Genomic DNA, 18429 nt, shown 5'->3' on the forward strand with positions numbered 1-18429 from the left:
TCAACTAATAAGCTCTCCCTATTCTTCATAAACATTTACTCAGTAACTTTTTGTCAAAGTCACTGAGTGCAGCTGTGACGTGTCAGAGGAGACCTGGCCCTCCCGGCTGAGACTGCTTTCTCCCGAGGTTTTTTTTCTTCACATTTGCACATATGCACATTGTGAAAAGTGCTATATCAATAAAATTGAATTGAATTGAATTGAATAACTAAACAATGCACTCTGGGTAAGAGAATCACAAACAAATCTTTGAAGACATCATTCAGCCATGGGTAAGTTGTCAGACCATTGAAGTGATTCCAGGACGTCCCGTTTTAAGTCACCCTCGCAGACGTGAGAAAGCGATAAGTGTCCTGTGTCCACTCTCTCATTCTCGGATGAGACTCAATGAGGAAGGACTAATACGACCTGAATGTCCCTCACTTCTGAACAGAACGTTGTCTCCCCTCGCCTTGTTAAGGGACAATGTTTGTTTTGTTTCAGAGTTCTGAGAGGAAAGGCTGAGAGAGGGCAAAAGGGGTGGGGGGGCTGTGAGAGATTCAACACAGTTGCCGTGGTAACTAGTTTTGGCCCCTTGAGTACACTAACATACAAATCAGAGACGGGATTGAGGACCTGGGCACGAAAAACAACCGGAGCCATGGACCACCCCATATAGAGGACAGGAAATGCTAGTGAGTTTCATTTTGATTCACAGTTTAAGAATAAAAACGTTTTTCCATTGCGTTTTCTTGTCATGCTCATGTATTCAAGGCACATGGCGATTGAAAACAAGAGTATGTGCAGCAAAGCAGGGCAAGTGCCCGGGTGGCCAAACATCCCCGCTTCATGAGGGCCCAGGACATCTCAACCCATTTTTTTCTACATGTTGTTTGCCAAGTCTCAGAGAGGGAACAGAATTGGTCTGTTTGAATGAACCTCAATCCCCACAAAGTCCTACAAGTACATCTGATTGTGGGAAAGAGCAAACAAACCAAAAACATGTTATTTTGATATATTAACTGCTCAAGTTTTCCTACTTCTTATTTGTCAATATGTCAACTACTAAGGCTTTGCTAACTGTAACATAACCACAATAGGCCTATAATCATATCTATTTTTGCACAAAAATAAATTACTTTCATCTTTTTTCTTTGTGATCTCACAAAATACGACGTAAACTATCTCTTACTTACTTCAAATAAAAAAGATATGGCAGTGTTAATATACTGATGCACAGATGTGATTAACAAAAAGCTCATACAAAGCCTATATGAAGGTTAAACAAACATCAACACTGCCCCCAAGTGGTTTCAATCACTCATTGCATTCTCTCAAACAAAACTTTCTCATCTCGAATCCAACAGGAAGAGTCAGCAAAACAAACTCAGTTTCAACCAGATTTACTTTTACAACCGTTTACAAATTTGTGAGGAAAAGGAATTAGACTCAACGTCACACATTTATTCCAAATAAAAATAAATAAAAACAACAAAATGTGAACAAATGGGGAAAAACAGAAATGTTCACTTGAGCTGTCACAAACCAAGCTATAATAGCACATAGATATTACAGTCAAAAAGCAATGAGGTTTCTACAGTTTTTTATTTGAAAACATTCACATTAGAACTGAACACTTCTGGTCATAACAGCCCATTATCTACGGCAACAGCACACAGATGTCACAGTGTCAAAGCAGGTCCAGCTATACAACCTATAGAGGTTGCCAGATCATAATGAATTTACAAAAATGAAAGGGGCCTTATATTTACATATGGTTGAGTTATGAACAGTAATTATTAGGTCATCTGTGTAAAACATTGTAAACATTTTGCAGGATTCATCATAGTTTCATTCAACCAATGTAATGCTAACGCAACATAATATTGTTACCAGTATTTATTTGCATTAACTGAAAGATATTCTATTCTTAAAAGGAGATTTTTAAGATTTTAAAATATCAAATAGATTACAAAAATTATCATTTAAAGTCACATATCAATTTAAAGGAGACAAGTCTAGTTTATTAGTGATTTTACAGTATGGCTTCCAAAAATCTCAATCATTCAGATTTCACCGGGGAACATGTCTACACAAAAACATTTGTACTTTAGGGATTTCATCTCTGGACAGAAAACCAATAGTTATATTTGATGAATAGTATTTGGTCTGATGTTTAACAACAAAAAACAACTTTGGCTACGCTGTCAGCATAAGGTAAAGTATAAATCACTGCTGATCAAATACAGTGAAATCCTTATTGTTGGTTACATTCCCTGATGTAATGTACTTCGCATATATAATGTAATTAAAAAAGAAAAATCAGACATTAATTACAGTCATTTTAATTTACAGAATTGGAAAGACTTCAGTGATATCCAAAAAATAAAAAAATAGATTGCGACATAATTAAAAACCATGATTTGCTCATTTTTGGAATGTCAGTCAATATTAACATGACATGTTTTGGCTGTCTAATGATGTCTGGTATTTTTGGTGTCTTAATCTCACTATGCACAGATTAATTTAAAATATTCAAGTCTTTTGTTTTAAATCTTAACAATGCAAATTTAAAGCAACACTAGGCAGTCCTGCACAAAAAGACAATTTCCTTGTATATACAGTTTATCCAAAAAAAGATCTATTTAACAAGAAAGATTTAAAAGATAAGTGTAGTCATTAACATAATTTCTTTTCCAGTGTCACTTGTTGGCTTTGGCAGAATGTAGGTTGGCGTGTATCAGTGTTTTAAGGCTTGACCATGAAGGTCAACTGTCTGTGTGTGTCAGCCAGGCATGACAATGAAAAAGATATTGTTGTTATTATGAAGATTTCAAACTATTATTTTAAAGGACTATTGTGTACTACCTAAAAATATTTCAGAACTGCAGTGCATCACCAGTTCTGTCCATGATCAATTCAATATGGGTCTGAAGTTTAAAAATGAGAAGCAATTTTAAAATATAGAAAACTGTGAATCCTATTTAAAATTTCAGCTTGGCTGGTATTTTATTATACATGATTTTTCTGTTCTGAAACACAAATACATTGAACTGACAAAGAACAAAACACCAATATATAAATATAATTGTATACCTTTTTTCTGTTTACAAAATGTGGCACATACACCACTGTACTGAGAGTCAGAGAAATTCTGAACACTGTAAATGTACAAAAGAGTTGGTTGTTGGTTTTGTTTCTGTGGATCCAACTAATGTCCAGTGCTGGTAGTAACTGAGCAAAAATACTCACAGACAGCTGCAGTTTTATAATAAAGGTCAGATTTCTGCTTGATCTACCACACTTGGTATGAACCTTGAACCATGTTCATCTAACGCCATGAAAAAACAAACCTACTGTAGCCACAAAGACGTCCAAATGGAAAAGTTTTTATAGTCGCTTCATTTCTTATGGATGTAGAACTAAGCAAAAGAAAAAAATTCTTAAATATACCCAGTTACTGTAACATTCATATCCTTTGAAGTTGACAAAAAAGAGCCAAATCCACTATTTGTTTTTGCCCAACATGAGAGTTTACAGGAGAACAGACCAGCCCGTGTCTTATTTCCCAAATATTCTGCTCAGCATGATGATATGTCCAACTAGCTTTTCTGGAAAGCAAGCAGAAAACAAAACTCATGTTTCCTCCAACAGACCACAAGGTGTATTAAAGGTGTATTCAAAAATAGAAACCAATATTCTGTAACGGAAATCGTAAACACAAAAGGCATCTTTTTGGCTGATATAATAATAGCATCTCAACACTTACACATTAAAATTGAGATAACTGAATTATATTTACCATTCTCGACTGGTTCCCACTGGTAGCATGAACTGAAGTGACCTCAGCATTTTGTCGTGGAAGTTTGTGAGGTAGAGAGACTGTCGTCCTCTCCTTCAATATCTTGTTCGCTCTCTCTCTCCCTTTTCCTTGTCACACTTCCACCTGTGTGCAGCAGGTGTCCTTATTAAAACGTGAAAACAAGAGTATATGAACATCCATGTACACATATCACTTGTACTTTAATTAGGGCTGTCAACGTTAACCCGTTAACGCATGCGATTAATTTTTTCAAATTAACGCGTGAGAAAATATTTATCGCAATTAACGCAGCATCCGTTTGTTTTGACATCCTTTGTCCAGCGTCACATTATGTTATCACGCTCTTATTCGTGTACAGGCTTTTAAACCACTTAAGCGCGATTTTAAACAGTTGCTTTGACACATTCAATGAAGATAGACAGCTTCTAAACTGTGGGACGCGGCAAAACGCAACGCGAGGTCCAGTCTGGTGTGTACAGTAACGGGCTAAAGGCTGCATCAGACAGCGCATCCGTGTTAAGTTCTCTTTCGTGCTTGAATGGATAAAACCACACAAGATTATGTCAGAAAGCCCGTTTTGTCTAGCATTTTCTTAAGCACGACTTAAAAGTGTAAAATAAAATCTTAAATGAATGCAAAGAGTTGTGAAAATGGGAGTGATCTGCGTACTGAGACAGCTCTTAAAGGAGCCACGTTCTTAAAAGTGCTGCTGTGACTCCTGTCACTAATGTTAATCAAAGAACAAAATAAAAGAAGAAATCAATGTGATTTTGTAGCTTTAATGAGAATTCTTCTGCATTTAATTTATAATTTAGCATTAAAGACTGTAAAGTGTCCTTCAATTTCTGTATATTTCCTACATGAGCTCTCAATTATACTGTTGAATGGCTACAATTCATGTTAAAATAATCAATTTAATAGAGACATCAGTTACAGTACTAATATCAAAATGTTAGCTTTCATAAAATGATGTTGTTTCTACATCAATTTGAAGATTAAATGTGAAATTATTAAAATGTAAAAGTATATTTTAAAATATTATTGTTATGTGCGATTAATCGTGATTAATCACAGAAAAATGTGTGATTAATCCGATTAATTTTTTTAATCGATTGACAGCACTAACTTTAACATGAATGGTTATGGTCTAACAGATCAGACCTAATTATAAACCACTGAAGTATACTACACGTTGAATTGACAGGTGAGACAATTTGTAGAGTTTTTGTTTTTTGTCATGAATGTCTTGTCATCAAACACATTTTTCATTTCCATTACCTGAATGTTGAGGGCCTGCCATTTCATGTGAGATATTGCACTGGTAAAGGCGACTGCTTGCGTTGTGCCCTGAGTCGGACATGTGGTGGTAACCTAGGAAACAGGAGAAACATAACTTACAATTGGAAACTCACATTTAGGTTTCCATTTTTGGATGTAAATCTGTTACTTTATTAGTATGTGTGAGTGGGCACCTAGTTGTTGCTGCTGCTGCTGTTGTTCTTGTTGTTGTGTTCCACTTGGTCCCTGATGCTCCTTGCTGTCAAAGTTCAACAGAATACTTCCACTCCTGTTACCATTGGCAACAGAACTGTTCAACACAGCCGGTGCTGTTGGGACGCACACATATCAATTCTTTTATTTGAAATATTTTATTCACTCATTTGTTTAAATATATAACATTGGTTTATAATATGGCCTACATTATAAATTAAGGAGTTCTTAAATAGTTCTTAAATAGTTCTTAAACTATTATTATGTCAAAACATTTAGGAAAAAGCCATTGCTGACAGGCAGAATCTCACCTGGAGTGTTGGTCCCAGATTGCTGTTCCCCTGGGGAGTAAGCCGTTCCATTCCCATTCCGTCTGGATGGAACAGAGGCCAGAAGTCCTAGAAAAACAGTAAGTAAAAGAGATTTATTCACTAGCACAGCGCTTCCAAAAATGTAGGCCGTGGCCCTCCGGTGGGCTATACTATAGCAATATTGCAGATTTATAGACTTGTGAGCTTTTGCTATATACTATATATCACATTCTACAGTATATACAGTATAAAATAAAGAATCCGTATTGTTCTCATTATTAATATCAAGACAAAATACAATAGGGTCATTGGAGCTTTTGGTATGTAGCCTTATCCGTCTTAAAGGGACTGTTCACCCAAAAATGAAAATTCTGTCTTCATTTACTCACCCTCAAGTTGTTACAAATCTGTATACATTTCTTTGTTCTGATGAACACAAAATGATATATTTTCGAAGAATTTGGGAAAACAAACATTTTTGGGGCACTTTTGACTACTATTGTAATTTTTCCTACTATGGTAGTCAATAGTGGCCAAGAACTGTTTGCATCTTCCAAATATCTTTCAGAACAACAAACTGTATACAGATTTGGAACAACACGAGGGTGAGTAAATGATGAAATGATGGGTTCAAGTCAACACACAAAACAATAAGTACATAGCTTTTTATATATATATAAAATCATGGAAATTGCTTCAAAATTCTTGCCGAGTCCTCTGTAGCGCGAGAGTTGCTGGTAGATCTGCTTCATCCTTTCGATGTTGAGACGGCTTGCTTCGGCATGGTTCACCATGGGTTTGGGGTAATGGACTCCAATGATGCATTTAGCGGCAGCCTGCACACAATCTGGGGCATTCCACGGGTCGTATATATACTTGGCAGGGAAACCTCTGAGAACAGGTAAATATCGTCTGAAAGAACAAAGAGAGATTAAAACACAGTCTAATCATAAACACAAGGGAGGTTGTGCGAGATGGTTATGGGGCGTCCGTGTTTGAAAAGTTTCAACAAGCAGGCAGAACAAGTATACAAGGCTTCTCGGATTATAACTAATAAAACGCATATCAATTCGAAAGGTTAAAGACTGTCGCTTGTGTTACAAGCTTCTGAACATGTTCAAATGAATTATCACTCTGTATGATATATGCATGAATGAAGCAACAGTGACATGACTGATTAACAGCTAGATTTAAAGCCAATTAACACAATAATTAAAAGCCCAACACCACAAGTAAATAAACTGAAAAGAACTGAGGAATTCAGTAAGTCTCTAGTGAAATCAGAACTTGCGTCTCTCCTCCAGGTCCCAGGGACAGAAAATTCCACCTACCTAGGCGCTCCACCTTACCAGAGCCCGGACCGAGGGTCGCTGATGGCGGGGCGTGCAGACAGGCGGACAGGGTGGTTTAAACAGGGCAACAGGTCCCGCCTGTGCTGAGACACTACGAAGATTCCTACTACAACACGCATTAGAAAGCAGAGGCAGTGACCAGGCCCACCCAATCCCCCTCCAGATCCAATCAAGCACCACCATAAGTTCAACCATCACCACCCGTTTCAACAAATGGAAGCTCAGGGCTGAGTGAGAGGTTCAGGTTCACTCCCGACCCCTTGCACTGCCACTGATCGCTTTTGAGACGACAGTGATCCCAAGCCAAGGCAGAGAAACCTGCTAGCCGCCAAAGGAGAAATGCAGTATACTGTTCTCTGCTGCTGGGTGGCCCCCTCGTTTTGCCAAAAGAGACCAGAACCCTTTCGCCAGGAACAGTCACATCCTTCCTAAACAAGCAAGCCATCTGAAACACGGACACTGGGTATTCATGGAAGGCCCATCAGATTTGAGAAACGGGACAACCTACGGATCTCTAGACGACATCAACAGGCAAATGATAGCAAATGATATTGTGATCTTGCACGAGCAGAGATCAATCAATGCCTAGAGGACCTCTAAACATTTCAAAAAGAGTCTGATACAGAGGAATTGTCTAAAGCTAGATCGAATTCACTCTCTGGCTTTGGGCCCCACCTCCCATCATGCTCTCTGGGAAATGCGTTGCGGCTCTCTACGCATTGAAAACAGACCAGGCTTTGTATTTCCCTACCAAGTGGTTGAAATTCCTTTTGATAAAAAGAGTTGCTAACGAGCTAAAGAACAGGCTACTGCATTTCCCGCCGATAAAGCGCTTCAACCACATTCACAGCTAACAGGTTTCCAAATGCTTTGGCTAAGAATGGCTTTCGTCCTAAAAGCAATCAACCACAATTCACAAAAGGGAAAGCTGAACTTTTCACCCAATCCATGAGACGACCGCAAAGAAACACAAAAATACAACATTTTGGCTGACATGCTCATGAAGAGAAATACAATAATCATGGCAATATTTAAAAGCAAACGTTTGCTCTTTGATGTGGCCCTATAATGTCAAACCTTAACTGAACATTTTCAGGACAGAAAAGCTTCAACTTCAGTAACAAAAACCTGGAACGTGAGGCTACAAGGAAAAAAGTTAGAACAGAAAGATACTGCATGGCTAGTGGATTTTCTACATGCTCTCCTGACTGGTTTATCTTGGACTACTTTAATAGCCTGATATGAAGACAAGTGCTTGAATATTTGGGAAAGTTACCAACCTAATGAAATCGCCGTTAGGGTCGGTGCGCCTTCCGAAACCCACAGGACAGTAACAATGAAAGAACTGCTGAAAGAAAGAGCTACAGGAGAGCCACATCCAGCTGCCAGCATTCACGCTCCAGTCAGCATCCAATAGAAGCTCTTCAAACACCTGTCAATCATAACAACCATTACTCTCTAGCCAATCAGAGATGGTTGCCTACTTGCATCATTCCTTACTAGACCTCAGTTCTTCAATTCAGTCAACTAAACACTAACATATCGAGCTTTAATATGGCCATCCTGTATATACGTCTATTTTGGAATGTATTTAGATTCCACCATATCAAACCCAAAAGAAATGCACAATGACAAAACATCCAAATTTCCTTTCCCACTTTTTCAATATAACCAGGCAAAACCAGCAGATGTCCAATGTGTGCGTAATGCACCTTCATGCCCTCTTCCCAGCTGATCCATAAGTCTCCGCGGGTGAGGAAACACGCCACAGCATGGCGGGCCAGGTGATGAATCCAACCCTCCTGTCTCAGCTGGGTCATGATGGCATCGATCCAGGGAAAACCAGTCTTAGCCTCAGCCCACTTGGCCAGGGCCTCTGGGTTCTTGTCCCAGGGAATACGCACACAGATTGGGTTGCCCTCCATCTTGTCGAACCGTGGATTGGTGGTAGCAGTGGTGTAGAAAAACTCCCTCCATAGTAGCTGACCGTAGAGGGAAAGAGGAGGAGTGCTGGTTTTCTTTACCTGCAAAGAGAATTGAGAGGATTCTATAAAAACAATATATTTAATATATTCTATTTTTAAAATAGAATATACAGATTTGAAAGGTGTAATGATGTGGGCACAGCAGATGTAAACAACCAGTCAGAATCATGTCAGTACCTTCCAGTAGAGGTCTGTGAGTTTGAAGTAGAAGAGGCGGCAGGAGAGGCAGCCGAAACGGAGGTAGGGACTCAGGCCAGTCGGGCTGGCCAATAAAGAGTTTGCATTCATTCTAGGCCTTTCAAAGTTTGCAACCCAAGCCTGGCAAGGCACAAGAACACATAAAAGCAAAAGAGTGAAACATGTAGATGTTGGGCTGACAAATGAATAACCAAGATAGGGTTCCTTGAGCATGTTGTAAGCAACACCAATGTCATGGGTTCAACTCCAAGAGAAAAATTCCTAAAAGCCTAAAGTTAATTGTATTTTGGAAAGAACGTGTCTGCTAAATATATGCAATGTACATCTCGAATGGTGCTGGTAGGTGACATCTGCAAACCAATGATGCAAGTGCATTTCTCAAAAGTATCTAGACATTTTTCACAAACTTTAGGACTTTAGAGAGATCTACAGTAAAGGAACAAACAAGTGAAATGGTCAAATAGTATATCAAAATTGTTATATGATGTCTTACATTTTTAAGGGTGACGCTCTGCGCAAGTATGTAGTAAGTGTGAGAACTGAGTAAAATTAATACTTCGACACTGTACAACTTTTATGATGTTACCTTTCTCTCCAGGTGTCTCTCAATCCTTGTTAATGCCTCTGTTTCACCACCTGGCCAGACAGCAGAAGACAGTCCCTCGATGTCGAATCCTGAGCCAAGATAATGTAGGTTAGAGATATCATACTAAACTTGCATAACTGGTGGGTTCTCATGATGCATTTTATGGAACAATTGAAGTTGTATGTTTGGTCACAGGAAATGGATATTGCATTTGCATCATTTAGGTCAAGGCCATTGAAGTTTACTCAACAGAATGTCCTTAATATACTGGTGAGTTTTACCAGAATGTTAAACCCTCTTCTGAACTGAGTTGATCAAACTAGAATTCACCTCGAACCTGGAGCACCTTAAACAGATAAAGTCTTGAACTCATTGAGCTCACCTAGTTCCTCCAAGGATGGCACACCATATTTGTCCCCATGGTCTTCAGAGACTGGTGTGACACAGCAGCCCATCATAGTGTTGGAGAGGGTTTCCACCGGCATCTCCGGCAGGTCCATTCGGCTGATCAGCGTTTGGAAACGTTTGTAGGTAAGAGGAGGCTGACAACCGTTCAGTTCAATGATTCTGGAACGACATGAAGTGTAAATAAGGTCACTGTCTTTCCTCACACACCTGAGTCTTTACAAGCATTTCAACACATGCTTTTTCTTTTTTCTTTTAAGGTGGGTCACTTCTGGCAGCGCTTACAAGAATTCAAATGACAAACTCCTAGAAAAACGTCTGGTACAATACAAATAATGGCTATTAAACCGTTAGGGATCATTAAAACTGACATGTTTAATTTGCTTCACACCTTTAAAGAAATGAGTTGTTCTTACTTGTCAAGATTGTAAAGGGTGTGTGAGGTCTTGACAATGACTTCAACACCAGCCTCCATAGCGAGCTTCTTAATAGCTGCATCCCTCTCCTTTCCAAATGGTTCTGAGTCATACTCAAAAGTCAACCTGGATATGTTCCACTCCTGAGAGAACAGAACACAGATATCCTAAGAAAAACACTAGACATGGTCAAAGAAATGCCAATACAGTGGACTGGAGAGGGTGGATTTCAGAAAGGCTCCAGAAATTTGTAGAACAAAATCCCAATTAATTAATTGAAGTATAACTATAGATATAGAATTTCACCTTGAAAAGTCGTGGAAAAACATTGGCTGGTTGTCCTCGGATGACAAAAAGGCGAGAATTGAGTTTTCTTAGATTGGAATCGAGATCATCCAGGCACTGCAGGAGAAATCTGTCAAGTAATAAACAATAAGAAGTGAATTCCTTAAACGGCTGTACCGCATTCACTATGTGCCAAAAAAAGCACTGTGTTGTGAATATTCAAATATTTATTAAAGTAGCAGTCCTCCACAATTGTTCTTCATACTCTACAACCACTTGGAAACAATCAAGACAAAATATGCTCAGTATTTTTAGTATAAGAAGAGTTAAGACCTTTAAGTAAAAAATGTCATTAGGCGTACTGTATTAAATATACAGTCGCGTAAAAAATGCCATTTTTGTTTGTCCGATTTTAAAATGTCCTATTTATAGGTATGTGTTTAGGTAAAATGATCATTTTTGTTTCATTCTGTGAACTACTTTTTAATTTATTTAAAATATTGTTTTAATTTGCATTTATTTGCATAAAATGAAAACGAGAGAAACAGGTCAAAATAACAGAATATATGCTCTGTATTTTTTAATACCTCAACTCGCAATGAAAACAAGTTCATATTCACTTTTAAGCAATACAACAATAATATTTGTACATGTATTTAGAAAAGGTTTAACAATATTTTTTTATGCGATAACCTCATTAAGCTGTCTTTATGCCACACTCACACCTGAGGTTTGATTTTGTTTAAATTCAACAGACACTGGACTGGAATGGCCACAATACATCTAGAAATGCTGATTAAATGAAAATTTGGAATGGTCTCTTAATTATTTCCACGGCTGTATATTTACGGTTCATTTCTTTTAAGCTTTTATCCAAAGGAATAAAACCTTAAGCAATTCTTAAGATGGCAACTCGCTTGGCTCCAAGCCGGAAAAAAAACACAGGGAACATACTGGTGCATAGATGTTCTTTTTTTATTCCAAGTACTAGGTCTGGAGAGTTAGAGAACCGCTGATCTAAAGCAAAGCCCCGGGGCTTTACTTCAGAATCAGAATCAGAATCAGAAGAGCTTTATTGCCAAGTGTGCTTGCACACACAAGGAATTTTCTTTGGTGTTGGAAGCTTCTAGTACAGACATTCAACACAATGACAATACAATATAATACGATTTACAGTCTAAAAGATTCTAAATTGTGCATATATAAAATAAAGACTATTTTACAGAAAATGGGGGGTACTTGTTCCGCAAGCTGTCTCTCGATCCCTACACATGCTTAGACTTTCCATTCAAAAGTCTCTTCATTCATGATCTTATTTAGAAGTCTCTCTACACATCTGCCTTCCTGCTGATACACCTCCAGAAGATCCATCGAGTACAAGAGCATTTAAGGACACTCACTCATTCATGAACACACCATCAGATAACTATCAAACCGTTAAGCAACTGTACAATTTCTAATCTTCATTTTCTTATTTTTAGATTTGAATTAAGTTTAGAGTGAAAACGTTCTCATTTAGTTTTCATTATTGACAGTAACACCGCTTTAATTTTCAGAATGTTTCCATATGAATACTTTATACCAGTCTTAGCACACAATATCTAACAAGAAGCTGGTCTTACAGTGAGAAATTGTTTTCTTCCGCTCTGGCCTTTGCCAATGGTCCTGGCTTTACAAGCCAATCTGTTTTTTCATTAATGAGTTTATAGTATTTGTCTGGAAGGCCCGTCCGACCCTCCACCTGCGAGTCTGGTATTTGGTCCTGCCATCCTTACTGAGCCCAAAGTCAGACTATCTATAACCAAAGCCCTGATTAGGGACCAGACAGGGACAAAGCTCCCTATGCTCCAGATACAGGGTGACCGCTCGACACACTACCACACACACAACTGCACACACTACCGTATTGGTCAACGAAAACACGCATTAACAATCACACGTTTCTTCGAAAAGTATTCAGAGGCACAAAAAAAGAATTGTTTTTGGGAGCATGAGTATGGAAAAGACAGACCTATTTTCCAGCACTTTGTCCTGTCATATGTTATTCCTTATGTAACTGGCCTGGCCTAGATTTGCAGCGTGCATGATCTCCACCACTGGAGGGCATAAAATTAACCCAGTGACCTCCTTTCAACCACAACATCACTCTTCGCACCTAGCCTGAGAAAAGAGCATGCTCATCCGATATCCACTGCTCCAGAACACGTGAAGACAAGTTAAACAATACAAGACTCCTTTGCCTTTTACATATAAGGTGTAATATATGACCAAAGTATGTACTAAAAGATATGCATTCTATACAATCACTTAAACTAAACAGCTTACTTCATAACTTCTGCTGAAAGTTAACTGATTTAAGACACACAGATAACAAGTATCGAGTTTATATTATCAGTTCCGTAACCTTACAAGGTAGACATGCCCAGACCGAGGCAGTGCTGAAGTTCCTTCAGCAAAAGCATACAAGTTAGGTTTGTTTCGCACATCCTGGACCCGCAGCACATAAACTTGAGTATTTTATTCATTGCAAGTCATTTACACAAAACTCGACCCCTAAAGTGTACACTACAAACTGCTTAGAGCACCTCAATTCAATCAAACCCTTATAGAATGATTAGTGGTGTTTGTGTGCTTCGACATGGCACGTGCAATTCAGATCAATTCCAACAAAGGTCTTTATCCAGAAAGTATTAGGGCTGTCAAACGATTTATTGCGATTAATCGCATCCAGAATAAAAGTTTGTGTTTACATAATATACAGTATGTCTGTGTACTGTGCATATTAATCTTGTATTTATAATAATTTATTTTTTATTTATGAACCATTTATAATTTAAGAAAAATATACAAATGAATAAACATTGATATATCATTTAAATGACTGTTAAAATAAATAAATACATATAAATATATCCTAAAAATGTATACATGTATGTGTTTATATATACAAAATGAATATGCACAGTACACAGACATATATTGTGTAAACGCACAAACTTTTATTCTGTATGCGATTAATCGTGATAAATCGTTTGACGGCCCTAGAAAATATTTGACTTTATTTCGTAAAAGGCTTTATTGCACATGTTTTTATAAACAGCGCAAAAACTCACCACCAAAACACAATACGGGCATCATACTGAGCACATCTCATTTACACTTATTTGTCCAGCAGACGCAAGATGTGTGAATCAAGATGTGGCCAATGTGACCGTCCTAGTTATTACATCTGTGTGTGACATTACGTGATGTGTGTGCACTAGTACGGCACGGCAACACAAAGCAACACAAGGTTATTATGGAGGCTGTTACGTGAATGTCAGTATCGCCATGTTGGGTGATGTAAGTGAACCAGAACACGATAACGCAAAGCAGGTTATCAGTTATCGATCAGTTATATCAAACACCTCTCAGATCTGTGTTAGTGCATATCTGTTTACTCAGGAAGAATTACCACGATTAACAAATCGCATTGTTTACTTGTATACACTTACATTATATACAAAGGATGCGACCTGAAATCTCCCTGCGTTAAAGTTGTACTGTTCAACAGGTGTTTTAAGAAAGACATGTGAACACCTGACAGATTCATTCACAGGTGCTTCATCTTCTATTCTAGTGAATTAGCACTCATTAACATTCAGTCGGATCCATTCAGTTGGCGAGCCGAATGACAATCTCCAGACTGAACACACCATCTGACTTTGTTCTGACAGCAAAGCATTTGCTAGTCTGTGGCTTGGCCTACTTTCCCCATGACTGGCTGTTGTGGCAATCGATCAATCTCCATAAATGGACATTTATTCACATTTCTCCATGTGTGAGGATTTTTTTGGTCGAAAACAAAAACGCATAGGCACTTCTGGCCCCACGCATTCCAGAGTTAAGAAAATCTAAAGGTTGGACGAGCTTCCAAAATGGATCCATTATATAAACCATGTGAACTCAGAAGACAGAAGAGAATGTTATAGAGTACATGTTTCTCTAAGATGTAAGATTTGTGTTCCCAAAATACTTCCAGATTGTAACTGATTTACACAGAACCCAAAGTGCATACTATGAACTTCTTACAATAGGGGTTAGACTGCACACCTGTGGCATCATGTAAATGACAGTTCATTGACAGTAAGTAATTGAGTGTGTTAAATATTTTAGTAACACGCTCTGCTTGTTAAACCGAAAATGATTGTGTGGTCAACAAACTGTGTCAACTTGTATTTCAGGTTTGAGGTTTTAATGGATCAAAATGTACCCAAATCTATCATCTCTGAAATTGGATTAAATGTGTTCCACAACCTGACCTTGATTTGAGTCTCTGGCACTCATTCAATAGAAAATAACATAAAGAGATATAAGATGAGGAGAAAGTTCGATTTTGTGGATTACAGTCGTTCAGACACATAATGAATTGACTTGTAGGCTAATGATTAATAAGCTTTTGAGGAACAGTCGCTCCCAGCAATTATAATACTGTAAATTATTTGACATCAAATCATCCGCTAACAACTACGTGGTATGAGTGAATGTGTACAATAGAGGACCAACAAAAGACTAGAACTTGTTTGGTGACTTAATTTTCATAATGGCTTATTTTAAATCTGCTCTCTTTCTGATATCCTGACTGTTTTTTTATGTCAAGCTGCATAACATAAAGTACTACTGAATACAAAGTGCATGACGTTTTAAAAGCTATAGGCAAGACTAGTTAGTGTAGTTTCATGCAATGATTTGAGGACATATACTGTATATATATGCTGATTTTGGTCAAATTACAAATAAAACACAGACAAATCTGATTTTTTATTATTATTATAAATGTTAGGGTGAATTCATGTTGATTGGGACACTTTTTGACAATAAGATTAATTTCAAAAAGTGTCCCAGTTAACCTGAATTCATCCTACCTTTTACCTCAATTAGGTAAGGTAAATAAAATGTTTAATTTAGGTACAGACTCTTATATCTTGTTGTAAATTTTGATTTTAATAACAAAACGTTCTGGTTGTTTATTGAGATGAAATGATATCAATTAAAGAAGCTGCACTCACCTCCACCTGTTAACCCCGAGGTTTGATGACCCAGCAAACCAGGGATCCAGGAAGTAGACACATCGAACTGTGTCTGCCCCACGCACTGCCTCCTGAAGTGCAGGGTTGTCATGGAGACGGAGGCCCTTTCTGAACCAGTGGATGGAATTGGGGGCCATGTTAACTGTATCAATAAAATGTAAACAGGACAAATATTTATCCATCAAGTTGACTAAATGAGAATGTTCTTAATGGCAAAATAACAATACAAAAATCTAAACATGATGCAAAGCCTCACAAACTTTTAGAAGTGATTTTACAAGGTATGTATGTTATTTTAAACATTTACTTTACATACAACAGATTTGTTATTTTAGAAACTGGAGTACTCTAAAAGAAAAGAGTCTTCAGGATCAAGGATCTACCCATTTCAACACATTGTTTTTAGAGATTAGCAGCTGCAATTACATATAAAAAACACTGAATTTCAACACTGTTCCTTTATATTTTGCTAAGAAAAACAATAGGTATTGATTTGAGTCTTAAAAGGGGGTTTGTATGATTGTATGAGGAGGAACCCTTCAAATCTGGACTCAAACCCTTTCCATCTGAGCAGTCAAACCTCAAGACACATTCTGGGACATTGGCTTCTCCACAGTCTGACTCAGGACACTGATGTTTGCACAGGAGTGAATTCCATCAGAGCAGTTGAGAGGCCATACAACACTGACACATACATATGATGATTTTGTCATCACAGAACCACTTACAGAACACGTGTTTGAGTTTTTTTAAAACACATTAAATAAAGCCTTAAAAGACTGTTCTCTTTAAAGCACAGGAATATATTTAGGTATAGTCTGTCGTTGTAGCCAAAAATGTAAATTCTTTCATCACTTCTTCACCCCCATATCCTTCTAAACCTGTATGCCTTTTTTTCGTATGTAGGACACAAAAGAAGATTACCTGTCTTTATTAATTTCAACTGTATGGACACAATACCGCTAAGACATTTCTCAAAATATCTTCGTTGGGTTTAGTGTTGTGTTACCTGAGGTGAATAAATGGTGAGCGATTTTTTTATTTGGGGTGAACTGTCCCTTTAAGGTGACCTGCTGTGCATTCAGTTGTATAAAGGCAGATTCATTTTCCAAATGCTTGAATGCACACACCGACACATTATTACAGATTGTGAATTAACCTGCACAACAAATAACACTGATAATGTAATGTGATGTATGCTAATGCACAGCAGAGCACTAACGTGGGAAGCTTTTAAGGGCTCTGTCTTTTACATGACTTTCGTTTACCTGAATATAATAAATGAAAAATCACAACTTTTCAATGTCACTGTTTTAACGATTTAGATACTTCAAATGCACAGTGCGTTTATGCACCAGCAGTTATAATGTGTATTTCTTTTGTCTATAGCTGTTACATAAAAATGCTTTTACCAGCCACCCCGGTTTTTAGTAAACTGTGCTTAACGTACCCATCTTAACACCAAATTTTAACATGAAAGGCTGGATTAATATACAGTGATTAAAGGGGAATACATAAAAGAAGGGATTGAAATAATATCATTTTATTTTACATTAAAGCACAACTTGTATTGTCGCGCGATACTGCATTACAGACACTCAAAGCTTCCCAAAGAAATTAGGTCAATTCCTAGTTCTGTAGGTGAAACTGGCAGACATACATACGTTAGTAAGCGCGGTAATATTTACATTTCTGCACTCCCTCTATGTTTCCTAGCAGTAAAAATAAGTCATCGGTTGAAAAACAAAGACAAAACAGATAAACACGTGAAAAACTTTACTGGGGAAACAAATATAAGAAATGAGGTCACCGGCGCACGTTATGTAACTCCAACAGCGCACTGTTGTCATTTAGCAATAAATACAGTCTGAAGCACAAAAATAAGCATTACCATCCGTTATGTCAGCCCTGAAGACAGTACCATCTCTTCCCACGGTATAGCGAGCGTCACCAGGCAAAAAATGGTGATCTTGCCCCGGTTCAGTCTGCCTCACAGACGGTCAGGTTGATCTTGGTACAACACCCGTGCTCCGCTGCTCTGTAACGCCCTCGCGTTCATTGCAACGCTCCCAATGTGGATTTCCTAGTGAGCGCGGTGGCGCTTGTGATTGGTCGAATCGAGGTCACGGGGTGTGTGGACGGTCACGTTTGGGAAGCGTGGTGCAATGAATGAACTGTATGGTCGGACTGATGGTACTGCACACAGACAGTAGGAGTAAAATTTGTCCTTGACAGGTGGAGCTCCCGCTAAACCTGCCACTACTTCAAGGCAGCTACCACAAAACCTTCCGCGGCTGGAGGCAGCAGCTACCACAAAACCTTCCGCGGCTGGAGGCAGCAGCTGTCCCAAAACCTTCCACCGCTTCTGTATAACACCCCACCTATAGAATCCATCACACACCAGTAGACACCGTTAGTTTCCATAAAACCAATTATACGACCATTACATTTTCTATTGTGTTTTGGACATGGTTCTATTGTTGTTGTTTTTTAGCAGGGATTACTCTTTATTTTAGGTTTTTTATATAC

At 38.1% G+C, this 18429-nt stretch overlaps 1 protein-coding gene across 2 annotated transcripts; it reads right to left on the minus strand.

The window, feature by feature from the left end:
* Positions 1–1422: 1422 nt before the first annotated feature.
* cry3a (cryptochrome circadian regulator 3a) lies at positions 1423–18058 on the minus strand. Of its 2 annotated transcripts, none has more exons than XM_057356083.1 (15): positions 17792–18058; positions 15880–16042; positions 10853–10961; positions 10547–10689; positions 10108–10292; positions 9726–9814; positions 9119–9259; positions 8669–8980; positions 8237–8388; positions 6314–6516; positions 5605–5691; positions 5275–5409; positions 5081–5173; positions 3782–3925; positions 1423–3590 (listed from the first exon to the last, which is right to left on the minus strand). In XM_057356083.1, exons 2-14 carry the CDS (start codon positions 16035–16037, stop codon positions 3825–3827), a joined length of 1908 nt encoding a protein of 635 aa, XP_057212066.1. In that variant the 5' UTR covers positions 16038–16042; positions 17792–18058; the 3' UTR covers positions 1423–3590; positions 3782–3824. The 2 variants fall into 2 exon arrangements, with proteins under 2 accessions (XP_057212066.1, XP_057212065.1); XM_057356082.1 differs by having other exon boundaries at positions 3782–3943; positions 17792–18050.
* Positions 18059–18429: the final 371 nt, after the last annotated feature.

The sequence above is a fragment of the Triplophysa rosa genome, linkage group LG17 (assembly GCF_024868665.1).
Source record: "Triplophysa rosa linkage group LG17, Trosa_1v2, whole genome shotgun sequence".
Lineage (NCBI taxonomy): Eukaryota > Metazoa > Chordata > Actinopteri > Cypriniformes > Nemacheilidae > Triplophysa > Triplophysa rosa.

Coding starts and splice junctions, on each gene's coding strand:
- cry3a (XM_057356082.1), bottom strand. CDS start 16,037: ATGGCCCCCAATTCCATCCACTGGTTCAGAAAGGGCCTCCGTCTCCAT. Junction 8,389..8,668: donor GCTGGGAAGAGGGCATGAAG/GTGCATTACGCA, acceptor TATGATTGACAG/GTGTTTGAAGAGCTTCTATT. Junction 6,517..8,236: donor CCTAACGGCGATTTCATTAG/GTTGGTAACTTT, acceptor TTGTTCTTTCAG/ACGATATTTACCTGTTCTCA.